Genomic DNA, 22,124 nt, shown 5'->3' on the forward strand with positions numbered 1-22,124 from the left:
ATTGAAGAACTGGAAGACACCAAGTAACGCAAGCTCTGAGGGAGGTTCCTTCTGAGCACTGGAAGGGTAAATAACAGGTCTTAGATAAGAGTGTGCTCGGTGTATCTGAGGAAGAGAGAAAAGTCACATGGATGGAGAATTGTAAGAGGGTGAGTGGGACAAGAAGAGCTCCGAGTCAGGGTCACGGAGGCCATGAAAAGGATTTGGGCTTTTGTTCCAGGTGCTGGGGGAAAACCCTGGATAAAGAGCTAACCCTCTAAGGTGGCTGTGTGCCCTCTGGTCTCCTGCCTCATGTTACACCTCCCTCTCCCTTGCTTCTCTCAGTTCCGCAAAGATTCTCCCTCGGCCACAAGGCCTTCACTGCTTCCTCTGTACCAACCCTATCCCCAAATCGGCCCCTATTCACTCTGCAGATCCTCTTTCTCAGGAAGCCTTCCCTGACCCCAGGAGGAGGTCAGGATCTTTTGTTATACACTCTCGAGACAGGGTTCCTCTCTCACAGAGTGCTCAGGTCAGAGTGTAATTGTGTACTCTTTCTTGTGATCATTCCATTCATGTCTGCCTCCCCCCCGCGAGACAACAGGCTCCCTGAGTACAAGTACTCTGCATACTTTTGCTCATTATTGGTTCCCTAGTATTCAGCACAATACCCGACATAGTAGGTACTCAGTAAATGTTTGCTAAAAGAAAGAAAAAAATAATGAAGGTTATAAACCCATTTAATCAGAAAAATATTCCTATCTTTCCCTAGGCAACTCCTAAAGATATTAAGCGGGCCAGGACTAAGTACAAAACTTAACAGTGATTCTTAATCTCGGTTGCCCATCATATTGCTGGGGAGGTTTTAAAAAATACTGATGCCCAGGCTGCATAGCTGACCAATTAAGTCAGAATCTCCAACACGTAAAGACTGGGCAACAGTATCTTGAAAAGCGTCCAAGTAAGGCCAATGTGCAGTAGGGTTGAAAACCACCGCTCTAAATGGATTTCCATTCAGTCCACATTCTCCCACCTGGCTCACAAGGCCATCATAAGCAGCTCTGGCAAATGACCCAGCTGGACCCAGATGAACCTTAGCTATAACAGGGCTTCCATTTCCCTTTTGGGACCTAGAGACCATTTCAAACAGGGAAATGGGTTCTGTCAGTCACATCCTCTCCATGGCTTCTCCTAGCAGTCACGACTTCCCTTTCTAGCACTTACTGTTATTTGCTAAGGAATCTGCCCAAGGCCACAGGGAGCCTCAGTAGAAGAACCTAATCTACTTCCCACACCGGTCTCCCCTCCCGTCCGAGGGCTTTTTCACCTCATTGCACCGCAGCACTGTCATGCTTACCAGTTTGGTAAATGGGCAGCAGCTGAAGTGAATGCAACTTGATGTCATCCGACAAGACACAGGATGAAATATCAGGAGCAAAACGTCTGTGAGTTTAAAGAGAGAGAGAGGGGGGAGAGATCTAATTTCCATGTACTTTAAGTAGGTAAATATATATTAAATGCTGGTGAATAAAAAGCTTTCTAGTACCTATAGAGCAGGTGCTGAACGTGGAAATATTTTATTTTTTCATCAGCTAATCCTGTTGACTCCAGTGTAACAGCTATTCCAGACTGTTTGCTTTTTTCACCAAGAAGTTCCATGGGCTTTTGGCAGATAACAAAATCATCTGACTCAAGCTGCAAAGTCTCATTACTGATGTCTTCAAAAATAAAATTGAAGAAAATTATTTAGTAACTCCAAGTACCCCTCCAATGCAAATCAGATTGCACAATATCCCCCCACCAATTAAATAGACATAGGAATAATTTATGCACACACATCTCACGTATTTATAAAGCACTATGATTTTGAAAAGTCTCAGCACTTGCTCATTTATCCCTCACAACTGATAAAGTACAATGGGCTATTATCATCATCCCCATTTTACACACGAGGAAATTGAAACTCAGAGATGGTATTCCTAACTCGAGGTCATTCAGCTAGTAAACATGAGGACTGGGTCCAGAACTCCTCATCCAGCAGCAGCTGTTTCATTATTTCTCATGACAGATATATGTGGAAATACATTTACATGCTACAGAATAAGATATGGGCAGCCAGAAGATAAATCCAAATCCCATGTATTAGGAACAACTACATCATAAATAATGTGGCTTGCAATACACATACTAGAGCCTTTCAGAGATTGCCAGAAATAAGGGTTTTCTCTGCACCCAACACAAGAAAGTAAGCTAAATTCATTATTTACCTTCTGACAGTTTCACTGGATTGTTGGTCTTACGTGGATGGTGGTTAACACGCTCTCCATTTTTGGGGTCTGACTCCAGTTTTAGGATTAAAACCTCTAAGTCTGACATGACAGCGACATATCCAATACAAAAAGAAATTTCAACAGGGGTGATATTATCTATATGGATAATTAAAGAACGCTCAAAGTCCAATATTGAGAATTCTTCATTAATGATCTGATACTTCAAACTAAATAAAACTAACTTATTTGTGCAGCCAACAAGAAGGTCTCCTTTCACAGGGCAACAGGAAATGCACAGGGGGGCCTCAGAAAGCGGCATTTCCACAATAGACATCTGGTCTCTGAAGGTTTCACTGAAGGGTGCCTCCACGTCATGTCCGACCATTCGGATACACACTCGGGAGTTTTCAGTCCTTTTACTTCTCCAGTTCACATAAGCGCGCAGAAACGTAGCTTTGTTTTTCTCTTCAATTGCTACCAAATAGTCTCCTGAGAAAGAAATAAGATTATACTTAGAATTTGTAATTAGAAACCACCACTTACCTTGCACCATGAAAAGGAACTATAACTGAATCTAATGTGAATGTTTGAATTAAAGATTGACTAGAACGAAACTCTAAGTAACAGGATCTTAGGTGTATTTTTAACTAATAGACATTTAGATTCTGAAATACAATTTCCCCCCATTTTAATGTCTTCAGATAACGCATTAATTATTCATGAAGCTTACAGAGAAATTCTACGATTTATTCCTATGAGAGCTCTAAGTGTTACCGCAGCTCTGAATCTACAGCTCTAACGAAGTTCTCCTGACATAAAGAGTTTGGTATTAGTGTGATGTTAAAATTAGGTATAAATTCAGGAACTCTGAAGAGGTTAGCAGAACTTATACTACAACCTTCCCCTTCCCACAAAAGTCGTATCTTTATGTCAACTCTGAGAAACAGGATAAAGCCATACATATTAAATAAAATTTCAATCTAAGTTAATTTTCCCTTAATTGTTGATTTTCTTGGATTATTTTAAATTACAAAGTAATTTTGGAATCACTCTTTGTTGTGAGAAGTCAAAGTGATAAAGAGGTGCAAAATGAAAAGTATTATGATCTCTCCCCGGCAGTCCGATCCACGAGGAGACAATGTTAACACACACAGCCTAAACCCGTGTCCTTCTAAACCTTTCTTTCATATAAACCTAGATCATAGAGTGGTAGTTTGTCATTTTTGTTTTTGTTTTTACCAAAATGGAATCACACTAAATATATTTAACCATCTGCAACTTTAAAAAATTACCAATGTATTACCAAAAGATTACCAAATATCTTTCCCTCCAGGTTAGATAGATATCTAACATCCTTTTCAACATCTGCAAAATATCCTGTATGTACATGTGCCATAATTTATTCAACAATTCCCCTACTGAGATACTACATTCAAGTATTTCCAGGGTTTTTTTGCTACTATACTTTATACTGTAATAAATTGGCCTATACCGCTATATTTATTTAGTGGCGGGGGTAAGTTTCAACGGCATAGATTCTCAAAAGTAAGACTATCAGGTCAAAGGGCAGGTGCATTTTTAACACATATTGCCAGATTATAAGCACAGTTATGTAATAGAGATTCATGTTGTCAACAGCGCTGTTTAAACAGCACTACTTTCCCACATCTTCACTAGAACTGACTCCATGTGATGGGGAAAACATGGACTCTAATGGTTATTATAATTTATATTTTCCGGACCACTTATAAAGCTGGCCATCTTATCCTATGTTTATTCAGCCATGTATAATTTCTCTTCTGCAAGTTATCTACTATTTTATTAGGTTGATTTTTCTTATCGAGGAAGAGCAGCTCTCTGAGTAAAAGTGATAATTAATCCTTCATTGGCCATGAAGAGCAAATCATTTTTGGTAGTCTATAGTTTGACTTTTGACTTTGCTATGGTTTGACTTTGTATGGCATCTTTTACAATATGTAACCAGCTATGTATCTTTTCCTTCTTGGCTTCTGTGTTTCCTAACTTGCTTAAACAGTCTCTTATGTTCTCCAATTACATAAACACACACTTACATATTCTATTTTAGTGGGTTTTTAAATTTAATTTTTTTTTTTTTTTTTTTTTTTTGGCTGCATTGGGTCTTCGTTGCTGCGTGAGGGCTTTCTCTAGTTACAGCGAGCGGGGGGCTACTCTTCATGGCGGTGCACGGGCTTCTCACTGCGGTAGCTTCTCTTGTTGCGGAGCGCAGGCTCTAGGCATGAAAGCTTCAGTAGTTGTGGCATGCAGGCTCAGTAGTTGTGGCTCACAGGCTCTAGAGCGCAGGCTCAGTAGCTGTGGCGCATGGACTCGATTGCTCCACATCATGTGGGATCTTCCTGGACCAGGGATCGAACCCGTGTCCCCTGCATTGGAGAGTGGATTCTTAACCCTGTGCCACCAGGGAAGTTCTCATTTAAATTTTTAATCTTTAGAACTTTGTGGGTCAGAGGGTATAAGTCAGTGTTATTCTGAAAAGAGAACTTACTATATGCTAAACATTATTAGGTAAACAAGCCCTTTTCCAATGAATTGAAACTGAAATGCTGCTGTTAGCACACGAACTTCCCATATACAGATGCAGCAAGCAAGCGGGGGCAGCCCCTTTCTGCAGACACCAAGTGGGCTGGCCAAGCCCCTCCTCCTCCAGAATGAACCAGCCTTCAACAGAAGCAAACCTTCTCCTGTGCTGGTTCCTTTGATGCCACAGAGGTGGAGCCTTGTACCTGTTCTCTCCCCAGAGATCTTGGTGGAATGCCTAAATATACCCCGTAGGCCCCATACATTTGCTCACTCTGTTCCAGAGAAGCAGTCTGATGGAGCTGGGGGCAAAAGATGCCTTGTGGCCTCCATCTTCCTTGAATTCCCTCAGTAAATACATTAAACAAAAATTTTTATTGTGGTAAAATATAAGTAAAACTTACCATTTTCACCATTTTTAAGTGTACAACTCAATGACATTAAGTACATTCACACTGTTATACAGCCATTACCACCACCTCCAAAACTTTTTCATCTTCCCCAAAACTCTGAATCCATTAAACAATAACTCCCCATTCCTACCCTCTGTACACGGTTTTTATTACTTAAATAATACAGTATAGCACCAATGCTGAACAACATGATTATGTGCAATACATAAATATGAACTATTTGTACACATCTGCAGATCTAACTCAGAACTAAGGTACATAAAATTGAAAGCAAAACTAAGTGCATTAATAATAAAAGTGAGGGGCTTCCCTGGTGGCGCAGTGGTTGAGAGTCCGCCTGCCGATGCAGGGGACACGGGTTCGTGCCCCAGTCCGGGAAGATCCCACAAGCCGCGGAGCGGCTGGGCCTATGAGCCATGGTCGCTGAGCCTGTGCGTCCGGAGCCTGTGCTCCACAACAGGAGAGGCCACAACAGTGACAGGCCCCCGTACCGCAAAAATAAATAAATAAATAAAAAATAAAAGTGAGGGGGTGGAGTCAAGATGGCGGACTAGGAGGACGAGGAATTTGCATCTCTGCATGACCAAGGCACCTACCAGGCACCGGTGGGGGATCACAGACACCTAAGGGGACAGGAGGAACCACCAGCGACCGGGTCCTGAGCCTAGGCACCACCCCATGCTAAAATGTCACCCCCCCACTGGCCGAGGTCCCACCCCACCCTAAACCCCACCCTTGCCTAAATTCCACCCCTGCCTAAACTCTGCCCCCACAGCCAAGACTTTTTTTTCTTCTTTCCTCTTTTACATTGGGGTTCTGTTTTACCTTGCTGATTCATTATTGTTGATTCATTTATATTTTTATTTTTCCTAATAAATCTTTTATTTTTCTAACTTATTTTATTCTTTATACTTTGTTATTGATCTCTCCTTTTGGCTTGTTCCCCCCCCCCCTTTTTTTTCTTTTCTCTGTTGCAGTTTTATTTTACCTTGTTGCAGTTGTATCAATTATATTTTTATTTTTCCTAATCTATTTTTTATCTTTCTAATTTTTTTTTTATTCTTTGATATTGTACTGATCTTTTTTTCTTTTCTTTTCCTTTTTTTTTTTTTTTTTTTTTGCCACAACACAAAGCTTGTGGGATTTGGTTCCCAGACCTGAGGTTGGGCCCAAGCTCCTGTGGTGGGAGCTCTGAGTCCGAAATGCTGGGCTAAAAGAAAACCTCAGACCCTAGGGAATATCAACCAGAGTGAGGCCTCCCAGAGGTCCTAACCTCAGCACCAAGACCTGGCTCTGTCCAGCTCCCTGCAAACTCCAGTGCTGGACGCCTCAGGCCAAACTACCAGTAAGACAGGAATACAGCCCCACCCATCCAAAAAAAAAAAAAAAATGAAATGACAAAAAAATACGTTACAGATGAAAAAGCAAGGTAAAAACCTATAAGACCAAATAAATGAAGATGAAATAGGCAACCTACCTGAAAAAGAATTCACAGTAGTGATAGTAAAGATGATCCAAAATCTCAAAAGCAGAATGGAGAAAACAGAAGAAACATTTAACAAGGATCTAGAAGAACTAAAGAGCAAATAAACAGTGATGAACAACACAATAACTGAAATTAAAAATACTCTAAAAGGAATCAATAGCAGAATAACTGAGGCAGAAGAATGGATAAGTGAGCTGGAAGATAAAATAGTGGAAATAACTGACAGGGAGCAGAATAAAGAAAAAATAATGAAAAGAATTGAGGACAGTCTCAGAGACCTCTAGGACAACATTAAACACAGCAACATTCAATTACAGGGGTCCCAGAAGAGGAAGAGAAAAAGTAAGGGACTGAGAAAATATTTGAAGAGCTTATAGTTGAAAACTTCCCTAACATGGGAAAGGAAAGAGTCAATCAAGTCCAGGAAGCACAGAGAGTCCCATACAGGATAAACCCAAAGAGAAACACGCTGAGACACATATTAATCAAAGTATCAAAAATTAAATACAAAGAAAAAATATTAAAAGTAGCAAGGGAAAAACAACAAATAACATACAAGGGAATCCCCATAAGGTTAACAGCTGATCTTTCAGCAGAAACTCTGCAAGCCAGAGGGAATGGCAGGATATACTTAAAGTGATGAAAGGAAAAAAACCTACAACCAAGATTACTCTACCCAGCAAGGATCTCATTCAGATTCCATGGGGAAATTAAAACCTCTACAGACAAGCAAAAGCTAAGAGAGTTCAGTGCCACCAAACCAGCTTCACAACAAATGCTAAAGGAACTTCACTAGGCAGGAAACACAAGAGAAGGAAAAGACCTACAAAAACAAACGCAAAATAATTAAGAAAGTGGTAATAGGAACAAACATATTGATAATTACCTTAAATGCAAATGGATTAAATGCTCCAACCAAAAGACATAGACGGCTGAATGGATACAAAAACAAGACCCATATATATGCTGTCTGCAAGAGACCCACTTCAGATCTAGGGACACATACAGACTGAAAGTGAGGGGAAGGAAAAAGATATTCCATGCAAACGGAAATCAGAAGAAGGCTGGAGTAGCAATTCTCATATCAGACAAAACAGACTTTAAAATAAATTATTGTAATAAATTACAAGAGACAAAGAAGGACACTACATAATGATCAAGGGATCAATCCAAGAAGAAGATATAACAATGGTAAATATTTATGCACCCACAATAGGAGCACCTCAATACATAAGGCAAATGTTAACAGCCATAAGAGGGGAAATCAACAGAAATACAATAATAGTACGGGATTTTAACACTCCACTTTCACCAATGGACAGATCATCCAAAATGAAAATAAATAAGGAAACACAAGCTTTAAGTGATACATTAAAAAAGACGGACTTAACTGATATTTATAGAACATCCATCCAAAAGCAACAGAATACACTTTCTTCTCAAGGGTTCATGGAAAATTCTCCAGTACAGACCATATTGTGGGTCACAAATGAAGCCTTGGTAAATTTAAGAAAATTGAAATCATATCAAGTATCTTTTCCGACCACAACGCTAAGAGACTAGATATCAATTACAGGAAAAAATCTGTAAAAAATACAAATACATGGAGGCTGAACAATACGCTACTAAATAACCAAGAGATCACTGAAGAGAGCAAAGAGGAAATCAAAAAATACTGAGAAACAAATAACAATGAAAATACGATGACCCAAAACCAATGGGAGGCAGTAAAAGCAGTTCTAAGAGGGAAGTTTATAGCAATACAATCCTACCTCAAGAAACAAGAAAAATCTCAAATCAACAACCTAACCTTACACCTAAAGCAATTAGAGAAAGAAGAACAAAAAAACCCCAAAGGTAGCAGAAGGAAAGAAATCATAAAGATCAGTTCAGAAATAAATGAAAAAGAAATGAAGACAACAATAGCAAAGATCAATAAAACTAAAAGTTGGTTCTTTGAGAAGATAAACAAAATTGATAAACCATTAGCCAGACTCATCAAGAAAAAGGGAGAAGACTCAAATCAACAAAATTACAGTTGAAAATGGAGAAGTAACAACTGACACTGCAGAAATACAAAGGATCATGACAGTTGACAACAAGCAACTATATACCAATAAAATGGGCAACCTGGAAGAAATGGACAAATTCTTGGAAAAGTACAACCTTCTGAGACTGAACCAGGAAGAAATAGAAAATATAAATGGACCAATCACAAGCACTGAAATTGAAACTGTGATTAAAAATCTTCCAACAAACAAAAGCCCATGACCAGATGGCTTCACAGGTGAATTCTATCAAACATTTAGAGAAGAGCTAACACCTATCCTTCTCAAACTCCTCCAAAATATAGCAGAGGGAAGAACACTCCCAAACTCATTTTATGAGGCCACCATCATCCTGATACGAAAACCAGACAGAGATGTCATAAAAAAGAAAACTACCCAATATCACTGATGAACATAGATGCAAAAATCCTCAACAAAATACTAGGAAACGGAATCCAACAGCACATTAAAAGGATCATACACCATGATCAAGTGGGGTTTATCCCAGGAATGCAAGAGATTCTTCAATATACACAAATCAATCAATGTGATACACCATATTAACAAATTGAAAGATAAAAACCATATGATAATCTCAATAGATGCAGAAAAAGCTTTAGACAAAATTCAGCACCCATTTATGACAAAAACTCTTCAGAAAGGGGGAACAGAGGGAACCTAACTCAAAATACTAAAGGACATTTATGACAAATGATGATCCAACATAATTCTCAATGGTGAAAAACTGAAAGCATTTCTTCTAAGATCAGGAAAAAGACAAGGTTGCCCACTCTCACCACTATGATTCAACATAGTTTTGGAAGTTTTAGCCACAGCAATCCAAGAAGAAAAAGAAAAAAAAGGAATCCAAATCAGAAAAGAAGAAGTAAAAGTGTCACTATTTGCAGGTGACGTGATACTATACACAGAGAATCCTAAAGATGCTACCAGAAAACTGCTAGAGCTAATCAATGAATTCGGTAGAGTAGCAGGATAAAAAAGTAATGCACAGAAATCGCTTGCATTCTAATACACTAATGATGAAAAATCTGAAAGACAAATTAAGGAAACACTCCCATTTACCATTGCAACAAAAAGAATAAAATACCTAGGAATAAACCTACCTAAGGAGACAAAACACCTGTATGGAGAAAACTATAAGACACTGATGAAGGAAATTAAAGATGATACAAACAGATGGAGAGATATACTGTGTTCTTGGACTGGAAGAATTAACATTGTGAAAATGACTATACTACCCAATCAATCTACAGATTCAGTGCAATCCCTATCAAACTACCAATGGAATTTTTCACAGAACTAGGCAAAAAATTTCACAATTTGTATGGAAACACAAAAGGCCCCGAATAGCCAAAGCAATCTAAAGAAAGAAAAGTGGAGCTGGAGCAATCAGGCTCCCTGACTTCAGACTATACTACAAAGCTACAGTAATCAAGACAATATGGTACTGGCACAAAAACAGAAATACAGATCAATGGAACAGGGTAGAAAGCTCAGAGATAAACCCATGCGCATATGGTCACCTTATCTTTGATAAAGGAGGCAAGAGTATACGATGGAGAAAAGACAGCCTCTTCAGTAAGTGGTGCTGGGAAAACTGGACACCTACATGGAAAAGCATGAAATTAGAACACTCCCTAACACCATATACAAAAATAAACTCAAAATGGATTAGAGACCTAAATGTAAGGCCAGACACTATCAAACTCTTAGAGGAAAACATAGGCAGAACACTCTATGACATAAATCACAGCAAAATCCTTTTTTGACCCACCTCCTAGAGAAATGGAAATAAAAACAAAAATAAACAAATGGGACCTAATGAAACTTAAAAGCTTTTGCACAACAAAGGAAACCATAAATAAGATGAAAAGACAACCCTCAGAATGGGAGAAAATCTTTGCAAAGGAAGCGACTGACAAAGGATTAATCTCCAAAATATACAAGCTCATGCAGCTCAATATCAAAAAAAAAACAACCCAATCCAAAAATGGGCAGAAGACCTAAATAGACATTTCTCCAAAGAAGATATACAGATTGCCAACAAACACATGAAAGGATGCTTAACATCACTAATCATTAGAGAAATGCAAATCAAAACTACAATGAGGGGGGACTTCCCTGGTGGTGCAGTGGTTAAGAATCTGCCTGCCAATGCAGGGTACATGGGTTCAATCCATGGCCCAGGAAGATCCTACATGCCGCAGAGCAGCTAAGCCCGTGAGCCACAACTACTGAGCCCGCATGCCTAGAGCCTGTGCGCCACAACAAGAGAAGCCACTGTAAAGTAGAGTAGCCCCTGCTCGCAGCAACTAGAAAAAGTCCACACACAGCAAGGAAGACCCACTGCAGCCAAACATAAATAAATAAAATAAATAAATTTATATAAAAAACAAAACTACAATGAGGTATCACCGCACACCAGTTAGCATGGCCATCACCAAGAAATCTACAAACAATAAATGCTGGAGAGGGTGTGGAGAAAAGGGAACCCGCTTGCACTGTTGGTGGGAAAGTAAATTGATTCAGCCACTATGGAAAACAGTATGGAGGTTCCTTAAAAAACTAAAAATAGAACTACCATATGACCCAGCAATCCCACTACTGGGCATATACCCTGAGAAAACCATAACTCAAAAAGAGTCACAGGGGCTTCCCTGGTGGCACAGTGGTTGAGAGTCCACCTGCCGATGCAGGGGACACGGGTTCATGCCCCGGTCCGGGAAGATCCCACATGCTGCGGGGCAGCTGGGCCCGTGAGCCATGGCCGCTGAGCCTGCGCGTCCGGAGCCTGTGCTCCGCAACGGGAGAGGCCACACAGTGAGAGGCCCACGTACCACAAAAAAAAAAAAGTCACGTACCACAGTGTTCACTGCAGCACTATATACAATAGCCAGGACATGGAAGCAACCTAAGTGTCCATCAACAGATGAATGGATAAAGAAGATGTGGCACATATATACAATGGAATATTATTCAGCCATAAAAAGAAACAAAATTGAGTTATTTGTAGTGAGGTGGATGGATCTAGAGTCTGTCATATAGAGTGAAGTAAGTCAGAAAGAGAAAAACAAATGCCATTTGCTAACACATATATATGGAATATTAAAAAAATGGTTCTGATGAACCTAGGGGCAGGACAGGAATAAAGGCGCAGAGGTAGAGAATGGACTTGAGGACATGGGGAGGGGGAAGGGTAAGCTGGGACGAAGTGAGAGAGTGGCATGGACATATATACACTACCAATTGTAAAACAGATAGCTAGTGGGAAGCAGCCGCATAGCACAGGGAGATTAGCTCGGTGCTTTGTGACCACCTAGAGGGGTGGGATCTCGAGGGTGGGAGGGAGACGCAAGAGGGTTATATGTATGCATATAGCTGATCCACTTTGTTATACAGCAGAAACTAACACAGCATTGTAAAGCAATTATAATCCAATAAAGATGTTAAAAAAAAAGAATAAAGCTGAAAACTAGGGCTGAACACTGCAATAAATCAGAAGTAGTGCCTCGAGTCCACAGACACTGACAACAGCATTCCACTCTGTCTCTGTGAATTCATAAATTGAATAACACAATATTTGTCTTTTTGTGTCAGGCTTGTTTCACTTAGCAAAATGTCATCAGGGTTCATTTGTGGTGTAGCTTGTGTCTGAGTTTCATCCATTTTTAAGGCTGTATGGATATCGTACATTTTACTTACCTGTCAATGAACATTTGGGCTGCTTCCACCTCTTGGCTCTAGTGAAAAATGCTGTGAACACTGGTGTACAAATATCTGCACAAGTCCCTGCTTTCAATTATTCTGTGTACATACCCAGAAGTGAAATTGCTGGATCATATGGTAATTCTATAAATTTTTTGAGGAACCATCATACTGTTTTCTACAGTAGCTCTATCACTTTCCACTCCTACCACCAATGTACAAGGGTTCCAATTTCTCCACATTCTCATCAACACTTGTTATTTTCTATTTGTTTTGATAATGGCCAACCTGAAGTGGTATCTCACTGTGGTTTTGATTTGCATTTCCATGATGATTAGTGATGCTGAGCATCTTTTCATGTGCTGGTTGGCCACTTGGAAAAATGTCTATTCAAATCCTTGGCCCACTTTTGAATTGGGTTGTTCTGTTGTTGAGTCATAGGAGTTCTTTATACATTCTGAATATTAATCCCTTATCGGGTATACGCTTTGCAAATATTTTCTCCCATTCTGTGGGTTGCCTTTTCAATCTGTTGATAGTGTCCTTTGATGCACAAAACTTTTTAATTTTGATGACATCCAATTTTTCTATTTTTTTCTTTTGTCAGTGCTTTGGTGTCACAGTCAAGTTACTAAATGAATTTTAAAACTAAGAATATTTGTTTAGTTATAATAAAAGCTTTCTATCGTATGTCTATAAATATATGCTTATTTCATTGGTAAAGTCTATATAGCAACTGTTTTATATATAATTTGCAAACTATAGATAGTGCCTATGCTGTCTTGTATTAATATGTTTTCAAATTAATAACTTGTCTTACAAATGATGAACTAGAACTTGCTGTGTCTACCTGGTCAGCCTTTTGAACAGAGCTTTAGAGTTCTCTCAGTTAATCCTCACAACTCTTAAAGACATTATATCCTTCTCCATTTTATAGATCAGGAATCTGAGACTCAGATAAGCTGAGTAACCTGCCTAAGGCAACACAGACAACAAACGGATGGCATCGGGGTTTAAACCTTGATCTGGTTAGCTCAAAAGCCAATGTTCATTCCACGCTGCCTCTCAAAATGTTCCAAAGGAGATATAAGTCTAGAGGATTCTGTGGAGGTTATAGCCCTTTATAAGAGAAAGGAATTAAACTTTTTGAGGTATTATGTGCCCAGGGCCTTATCTTACTTATTTTACAACAGCCTGTCTTCATTAAGTAAATTAAAAAATCATCCTTATATTTATCCTTAAGCTGAGAGTCATTGATTTTTTTTAAAAATAAGTAAACTTTTCCTTTTATGCACAAGATCATAAACCTGGTTAACACTAATACCAGATTAACGAAAAGGCTGCACTCCTACGACAAAATGGATATCAGAAGGCAGAAATAACATACAGTGTATGAAAATATGTTTTATGATTTTAAAGAAGTTGAGGGAGGGTACGGCTTGGGGGGAGATAATAGACATTCTAGGGCTCTTTAATGTACTTGTGCTAAAGGACAGGCAATGAGGGTCACAAGGTCTTGTCCTCTCTGCCTCACCACCTCCAGACACCCCATAAGCAAGTGTCCAGCACCAGAGCTCCCCACACAGCACTCAACCCTGGCCACCAGGTCTTTCTCCCTCAAGAGCGAGTTCTCACATCTCCTCTTCCTCCCTTCACACACAAAACCTATATTAAACTTCCATTACTGATGATGATATTTAGGGCCCATCCTTCAAAATTTTGACCTACATTCTAATACCCCCAAACTTTATGAAAGGAGACTGGCATTCTGCTAATTAGAAATGGAAAAACAACACAAAAACTTGAAAATGTTTTCTGTTTGGATAAAAGACCTGCAAAGCATTTACAGTAAATATAAATCCCTGATCTAAGATTCACTTTGTTTTTGACAGGGTGGGGGGGGTGGAGGAGACCCTGGGCTGAGAGCAGGAATCCCCATGTCCATGTTACTGTGAGTGGAAGGACAGAGACAAAAAAGAAAAAGCTGGAAAGTGTAAGACGAGTTATCTGGCTATCAGCATAGCTAGGAGTCCACTACCTGTGGATTGATAGAAGCTGTACCCAGGCATTGCGTTCAAGCTGAAAGTTACCCTTGAGCTATCTGACTCATGCTAATGCCACACCACAGGACTCCTGAAGTTTCTTAAGACAGCCAACTGAATTACAAAAATATCTTTGTTTTTCAAGGCTTCAGTACCATACTACTCACCACCTACAGCAGCCAGTAAGGCTGTAGGTCAGTGATTCTCAATCCTGACTAAACACCAGACTCACCCGATGCTGGGCCACACCCCAGGAAACACAGTTTCTCTAAGGTCGTGGTTCAGGACACAAGTAGCGGCATCAAAGGATTCCCCAGAATCACCCCTACTGACAGACAAGAAAGCTAGAGGTTTACATAACGCCTGCCACTTCCAATTCTAGATTAAATGTCCATTTGGAAGACAAATGGTACAAGTCATGTAAACAGTGTCTGTATGTCTGTCTCTCCCTCACCAGCAGACACACACATACTAATGTTGAAACTGGTGAGTTTGCCACTCAGCAGAGCTCTTGAAGGTGAGAACTCCTGGGTCTGAAAAGGAGGTGGGATGGGGAAAACTACTAATATTGTGAAATGATTAGGAGAGTAATATCATAAAACATACCAAAATCAGAATCTTCTGCTGAAAGAGAACTTACAGATCTAATAAGTGGTTTTCAAACTGGTCTGTGGGCCTGCGGGCCCCTATTACGTCCTCACTAATCAAAAAGAAAAAATAATAACAGTATAGTAAGTTGCCCATAAAGAAAGACATCCCATGTTTGGAGCTAAGTGTTTCTCCTGTTATCAGTGTAAATAACGATGACGGTAAACAGTAGGGCTTTTCATTTTTTTAAATATATATCTTTACTTGACAAAATGAACAGTCAGATACTGTGTATGGTAGCCCCACAATTCTTTGCTGATCCACAAAATTCCAATGTCTGGAAATCACTGATCTAGCATTCAAATTACTTCTTTTTTTTTTTTTTAAACAGACACTGAGACCCAAAAGTTTCTATAAACTCACATCTAATCAGTTGCAGACAGAGTAGCGATTAGGCAGAGATCTCCAATCCTCCAGGTTCGTGCTCTCCACTTTATTAGTAAAGTACCTCAGCCAAAGGCTTTTCCACCCTAAATACTGCAATTTACACCTTTACACCCCTCTTGAAAAGCAGGATTCAAATTTTAAGTGTCTTATCAGGCAGTTAAAAGAATCCTATGGTGAATTTTTCTGTCATCTTAAGTACCTAGTTTTAAATGTTGGATTTTTCTAAAATAGGGAGACACCCACACAGTACCCCCTTGGCATTGCTTCACGTTTCTGGTGGAAAAAGAGTAGTGGATGCTGTTACCCTGTTTGGGGAAAAAGGGGTCTAAGACCTGAGCTCTATGTATACAGATTTAAAAATCAGCATGTAATGTGAGCTTTCAAAAATCGACAAGAAGTAGATAAAGGACTGGCCATAAGCTGGAATAACTGTTGAAGATGGAAGTAACTGGGGGTTCAGGATACTATTCTCCCTACTTTTGTGTGTACTTGTTTTCTATACGAAAAGAAGTTTATTTGGTTTGAAGTGTCTGGGTTGAGTGGAATCCAGCCACCCAACCAAGGTACTTCCCGGCGAGGACGCCAGAAAAGCAGGAACAATCAGCGTCCCCCGCCCACCAAAGGCGGGCTCTAACCTGTGGTTGCCAGGACAGCCGCACAGCGCACAACTTCCATCAGCCGCCAGACCTGGCAAGACCGTCCGGCAAGCACAAAGTACTTCTCCATCCAGAGCTATAGGCGTCGCTCGGTCCTCTAGGAAGGAGGCCCCAATCCGGGGCCCAGGAGCCCCCTGACCCCACCGCTACTCACCGGCCTCACTGTAGGCCAGGCGCAGCACCCTGCCCAGCGTGGAAAAGGCACACCTTGGCTGGCACAGCCCCTGGCCGGCGACTGCGAACGCCTCCACCTTGCAACCGGCCGCCACGAACAGCGCATCACGTCCCCCGCCGCAGAAGCGTTCAGGCTCCAACTTGCAGGGCACCACCTCCTGCGACCCGAACGGGTGCAGGTTGTACAACTGCACCATCTCAGCAACCTGCTGCGGGCCGCCCGGCGGTGCCCGCTCCGGCCAGCCCGCCCCGCGGGGCACCCGGTGACCGCCTCGCGGGACGCGGAGGCTGGACCACTTCCGCGAGCAAGTGAGCTGAGCGGAGTCACGTGAGTGCCAGCAGGCCCGCTAGAGGCTCGGATTCTTAAAGAGGCCGCGACCGGGCGAGGGTGGAGCCGGAGGAAAGGTCGCGCCCGCCCCGGCCGCCGCCGCGCCCCGCAGGCCCTTAGTCCTTTGGCCTTGGACCAGGCCACTCAGGGCTGACCACGCCTCCGCGCCCAGGAGTTGGTGGGCACAGGGGTCACTGTGTCCTTCCCTTCGTCTTTTCACGTTACTGATTTGGACCAGGCGAGATGTTTAGACCCTTGAGTACATTTAAACACTTGATCATCAGTTTCTTGTACCATTTTATACTTGCTTCAGCCTATGAGCTTCTGGAGAACAGGACTGCAAAAACCGAAGTGGAGGGACTTCCCTGGTGGTCCAGTGGGTAAGAATCCATATTCCCAATGCAGGGGGCCCGGGTTCCATCCCTGGTCGGGAACTAGCTCCCGCATGCATGCCACAACTAAGACCCAATACACCGTACATAAATAAAATTAAAATAAAATTAAATAAAATTAAAAAATAAAAATTAAAAAAAAAAACTGAAGTGGAGTGCACACAGCTCAACTTCAGGCTAAACACACTGAAGAGTTGCTCAAAAGTACTGAAAATTTCAGAATTGTTTAGTTGGAAAGAGCAACGCCTAGAACATGCTTGGCAAAAAAAAAATTGCTGAAGAATTGTGGATGTCATCTAATGAACTCCAAATATTTGAGAAGATTAGTCCGAGCCCCAGAGGATAGATGCGCTAGGGGTGAAATCCACTGGTTCTCACTCCAGTGCTCCTAAAACTATCCTCTAATCTGTATTCTGTACCTATTCCTGACATCTCAATGTGGAGCTCCTGGTTGCAAATTCCAATTTTTTAAAAAAAAGCAGATTTAGATGAAGCGGGTATTGGAGCTACTCTTTCCAATTCATCCAGAAAAAAATGTAAGTACAGTATGGATTGAGGGATGCTGTCTTTTGGCACACAGGAAGAGAACTGAAAAGCAAAAGCAAAATTTCCTTTCGTCGCCCTCATGAGCTCTTCTAAGAATTTACAGATTAGGTGCGATTGGATTGAAGTCAATTAAACTCTACCTCCATTTCCTAAACCCTCTAGATCAGGGGTCCCCAACCCCCAGGCTGCAGACGGGTACCGGTCCCCAACCTGTTAGGAACCGGGCCGCACAGCGGGAGGTGAGTGGCGGGCAAGCCAGCGAAGCTTCATCTGCCGCCCCCCAGTGCTCCCATTACTGCCTGAACCTTTCCCCCCTAACCCGGTCCGTAGAAAAATTGTCTTCCACGAAACCAGTCCCTGGTGCCAAAAAGGTTGGGGACCGCTGCTCTAGATGAATAAAGTTGCCCTAAGTAATATCCTCTCCTTCAGCCAACCAATAGGGACTCTCTGGGAGACTACAGTTCACCAAACTCAGTGAGGCCAAGAAGTGGACAAGGAAGTTGCTCTGGTCAGCCCCAGCTGGGGCCGAAAACTCATGGAAGGCTCCTATAGAAAACAGCTAGCCTAACACAGCCCACAACCCATTCTTTTAGATACAACACTCATGAATACCCCCGTCTCCACAAATACCTGCCTTATGACCCTCTTTTGATTAATTTTCTGCTTCAAGCCTGAAAATGACAATTTCAGTACTAAATTAAAATTCCAAGACTAAAATTACAATTTTATTTTAATTTCACCTACATTAAAAATGTCTGTTTGGGAGGAAGAAGTGAGATTTGCTCAAAGCCTGGAACTCCAATCCCTTCTAGAGATGGCCACTTCTCCCTTACACCTGCACCTGGCTCATCTAAGATTCTTAGGGACTAGACATGCCAGCCAAGGGAAGGTGGGGAATGTGCCTGGTTTCCGTGTTTGTCCATAGCTGTAAACAGGAGCTGTCTATTCCTGTTACAAATGCAGGGGCAGCAGTGGGCATGTCATCATTTCCTTACCGGAGGCTATGTTAGTCTGCTAGGGCAGTCATAACAGAATACCACAGAATAGATGGCTTAAAAAACAAAATTTTTTTTTCACAGTTCTGGAGGCTTGAAGTCCAAGATCAAGGTGTCTACAGTTCTGGTTTCTCCTAAGGTCTCTCTCCTTAGCTTGCAGATGGCCACTGTCTTAATCCACTTGGGCTGCAATAAGAAAATACCACCAATTGGGCAGCTTACAACAACAGAAATTTCTCACAGTCTGGAGGCTGGAAAGTCTGAGATCAAGGTGCATAGAATAGCTGGGTGAGGGTCCTCTTCAGGTTTGCACACTGCTTACTTCTTGCTCTGTACTCACTTGCTGGAAAGGGCTAGGGACTCTGTGGGATCTCTTTTATAAAAGCACTAATCTCAGGAATTCTCTGGTGGTCCAGTGGTTAGGACTCTGCACTCTCATTACCAAGGGCCTGTGTTCAATCCCTGGTTGGTGAACTAAAATCCCACAAGCCTGTGGCAAAAAACAAAACAAACAAACAAAAACACACTAATCTCATTCATGAGGGCTCCACCCTCATGACCTAATCACCTCCCAAGGCTCCACCTTTTGACACCATCACACTGGGTATTAGAATTCCATATGTGTTCAATGTCATTAGTCATTAGAAAAATGCAAGTCAAAACCACCATTGGAGACCATTTATTATAATGATTAAAATTTAAAAGACCCATCATAACAAGTTTTGGTGAAGATACGGAGCAACAATGTGAATGTCAAATGGCACAACAACTTTTGAAACAGTTTGACAGTCTCTTAAAAAGTTAAACATAAACCTACCATATGATCCAACCATTCTACTCCTAGATGATTACCCAAGAGAACTGAAGGTGTGTACCCTTTAAAAGACTTGCATACACATTTTCATAGCAGCCTTATGTGTAACAGTCAAAAACTGGGAAAAAAACCAAATATCCATGAACAGGTAAATGGATAAACAAATTTTGTTTTATCCATACAATGAAAATACTACTCAGCAATGAAAAGGAATGAACTCTTGATAAATACAGCAACATGGATAGATCTCAAAATAATTATGCTGAGTGAAAGAAGCCAGACAAAAATAGCACTTACTATTATTTATATAAATAATTATTTATATGAAATTCCAGAAGATACAAGCTAATCTATAGTAACAGACAGCAGTGGTTGCCTGGGTCTGAGTGGGGTGCAGGGATGTGAGGGAGAGATTACAAAGGAGCACAAGTAAACTTTTGGAAATGATGGATAGGCTCATTATCTCGATTTTGGTAATGGGTTTATGGGTGTGTACATATGTCATAACTTATCAGATTGTGTATTTTGAATATGTGGAATTCTTTTAAAGACCACAAGACATATAATGGCTAAGAGACTTACCGGAAATCATACTGCTCCTTAGAGGCAAAGTAAAGATCATTGTATGAACCTCAATTACATAGTAGGTACTTCATAAATATTGCTTCAAACATTTAAAATAAGAATGATGGGGCAATATAGGGGTAGGGTATTAAGAGGTACAAACTATTAGGTATAAAATAAGCTACAAGGATATACTGCACAGCAGGGAGAATATAGCCAATATTTTATAATAACTATAAATGGAGTATAACTTTTAAAAATTGTGAATCACTATACTGTAAACCTGTAACTTATAGTACATCAACTATACTTCAATTTTTTTAAAAAAGCGAGAGTATCACCTTCATACTCAAAGCATTTTAATGGTTTCCCATGATATTCAGATTAAAACTAAAATTTCTTAGCTCGGCCTGAAAGACCCTACATTATCGGTCCAACCTCATTATCTCTCTTCAACCCCATTTCCTACCACTTTCTTTCACTGCACCCTGCACACAGATGCCCTCTCTCTGTTCCCTGAACATCCCCCGCTCATTCTCACCTCAGGATCTTAGCTGTTCAGGATCTTACTGTTCACTGTGCCTAGAACTTATTCCCAGGTCTTCCCATGACTTACTGCCTTGCTTCTTTTTAGGTTCTTCCTAACATCACTTCCCTGACAGTCCATGTAACATACCCTCCACCCCAGATTTCTGGTATTATCACCTCACCCTATCTTACTTTTCTCATTCTTATTTACCTTTTATCACTATCTAGCATCATATTATACATATATATAATATGTATTATACATACATGTTTGCTTTTTGTCTTTCTCCTCCACTAGAAAAGAAGCAAATTGGGAGTAGAGACTTTATCTTCTTCACAGCTATATTCCCAACACCTAGAATATTGCCTGACATACAGTAGGTCCTTGATAAGTATTTGGTGAATGAATGAGCTTGGACCCAGTTGAATGGGACCCTTATGGTCTCATAGTTATTTAATTTCTCACTGCCTCAGTTTCCTCATTTTCTACCATAAAGAGTTGTTGAGAGGATTAAATGAGATAATTCATTTAAAGCATTTAGCACTGTGCTCAGCACATGGCAGGTGGCTCACACATTCCTTTATTCTTTTATATGTTGGTATCTTAACTGCTATTTCTACGATATTTCTGTGACCAAGACTCTTTCCCCCAATTTAGGCAGTGGGAACCAGGAAATTATATACTCACCACCCTCAGGGAAAGGATGACAGAGCAGAACCAGAGAATCTAATTCATGTCTTTTAAGTTTTAAAAGTTTAGATGGGTTTATAGGACAAAAAGATTTGGGAAATTATGCCATCAGGTGGGACCAGTTGCCTCCCAAACCATTGACTGTTCAAAGTGTGCTAAATTGAGGTGAGAGAGGGAGAGTTTGAGGGAAGCAAAGGAGTTAAAAGCAGGTATGTGTCCCTCAAAGGAGTCCTGGCTCTGCCCAAACCCAGCCTCCCCACCATCACACAAGAGGGGCCCAGGGGAGGATGAAATAAAAAAACTCTAAAGAATCCAAGAGGTGAGGACCAGAAAACAAACAACAAAAGCAAAATAAAGAGCTGGCAGGCAGAGATGCCAAATGCCCTGTAAAAGCAGTACTGAGCTGAGGATAGACAGACAATGGGGTCTGAGCAGCCTCATGCCTCCCTGTGTACCCCAGGGCAGCCAAGGATAGTGGGGAGGTGGGAGGGCCATACTCAGCCCCTTTGGTTTCCCACAGTCCTAGACTGGAGGGGAAGGAAGTAAGGAAGGGAACAACGTGAAAAAAGCCTTGCAGTCACAGGCAGAAGACTGACTATGGAAGATCAACAGAGAAGACAAACATCTCAGCAGATGCCAGCCTGGAGGCCATATACACCCGCTTTTCTTCTTTATGGGTTTGCTGAAAGCAAGAGCAATAATCACAACTGAAACTAGAGACATAATATCTTAATAGAAACCTTGTTGTCAATAGGAATTTTAGAGGCCTCAAGCAGAAGCGGGTTCCACCTGTGGAGATCTTGGAAGATTGCCAGGGACTCACTGGGTATCCCTCATCTCCACTGATGGTCTGGCACTTAGACCCCGGAATGTGCAAAGGT

The 22,124-nt window shown here is 41.1% G+C and overlaps 1 protein-coding gene across 2 annotated transcripts in view; it reads right to left on the reverse strand.

The window, feature by feature from the left end:
- HPS3 (HPS3 biogenesis of lysosomal organelles complex 2 subunit 1) overlaps positions 1 to 16,689 on the reverse strand; it is a 44,835-nt gene extending 28,146 nt beyond the window's left edge. Inside the window, exons 1-4 of one of the 2 annotated variants that reach the window (XM_082654065.1) lie at positions 16,366 to 16,689; positions 2,247 to 2,738; positions 1,526 to 1,697; positions 1,337 to 1,422 (exon numbers count right to left, since the gene is read on the reverse strand). In XM_082654065.1, coding sequence (XP_082510191.1) covers positions 1,337 to 1,422; positions 1,526 to 1,697; positions 2,247 to 2,738; positions 16,366 to 16,582 — 967 coding nt within the window. In that variant the 5' untranslated portion in view covers positions 16,583 to 16,689. Of the gene's footprint in view, positions 1 to 1,316; positions 1,423 to 1,525; positions 1,698 to 2,246; positions 2,739 to 16,365 lie in introns of both variants that reach the window. The other variant, XM_082654064.1, reaches the window with a different exon arrangement.
- Positions 16,690 to 22,124: the final 5,435 nt, after the last annotated feature.

Source organism: Grampus griseus, assembly GCF_964374135.1.
Source record: "Grampus griseus genome assembly, chromosome: 5".
Lineage (NCBI taxonomy): Eukaryota > Metazoa > Chordata > Mammalia > Artiodactyla > Delphinidae > Grampus > Grampus griseus.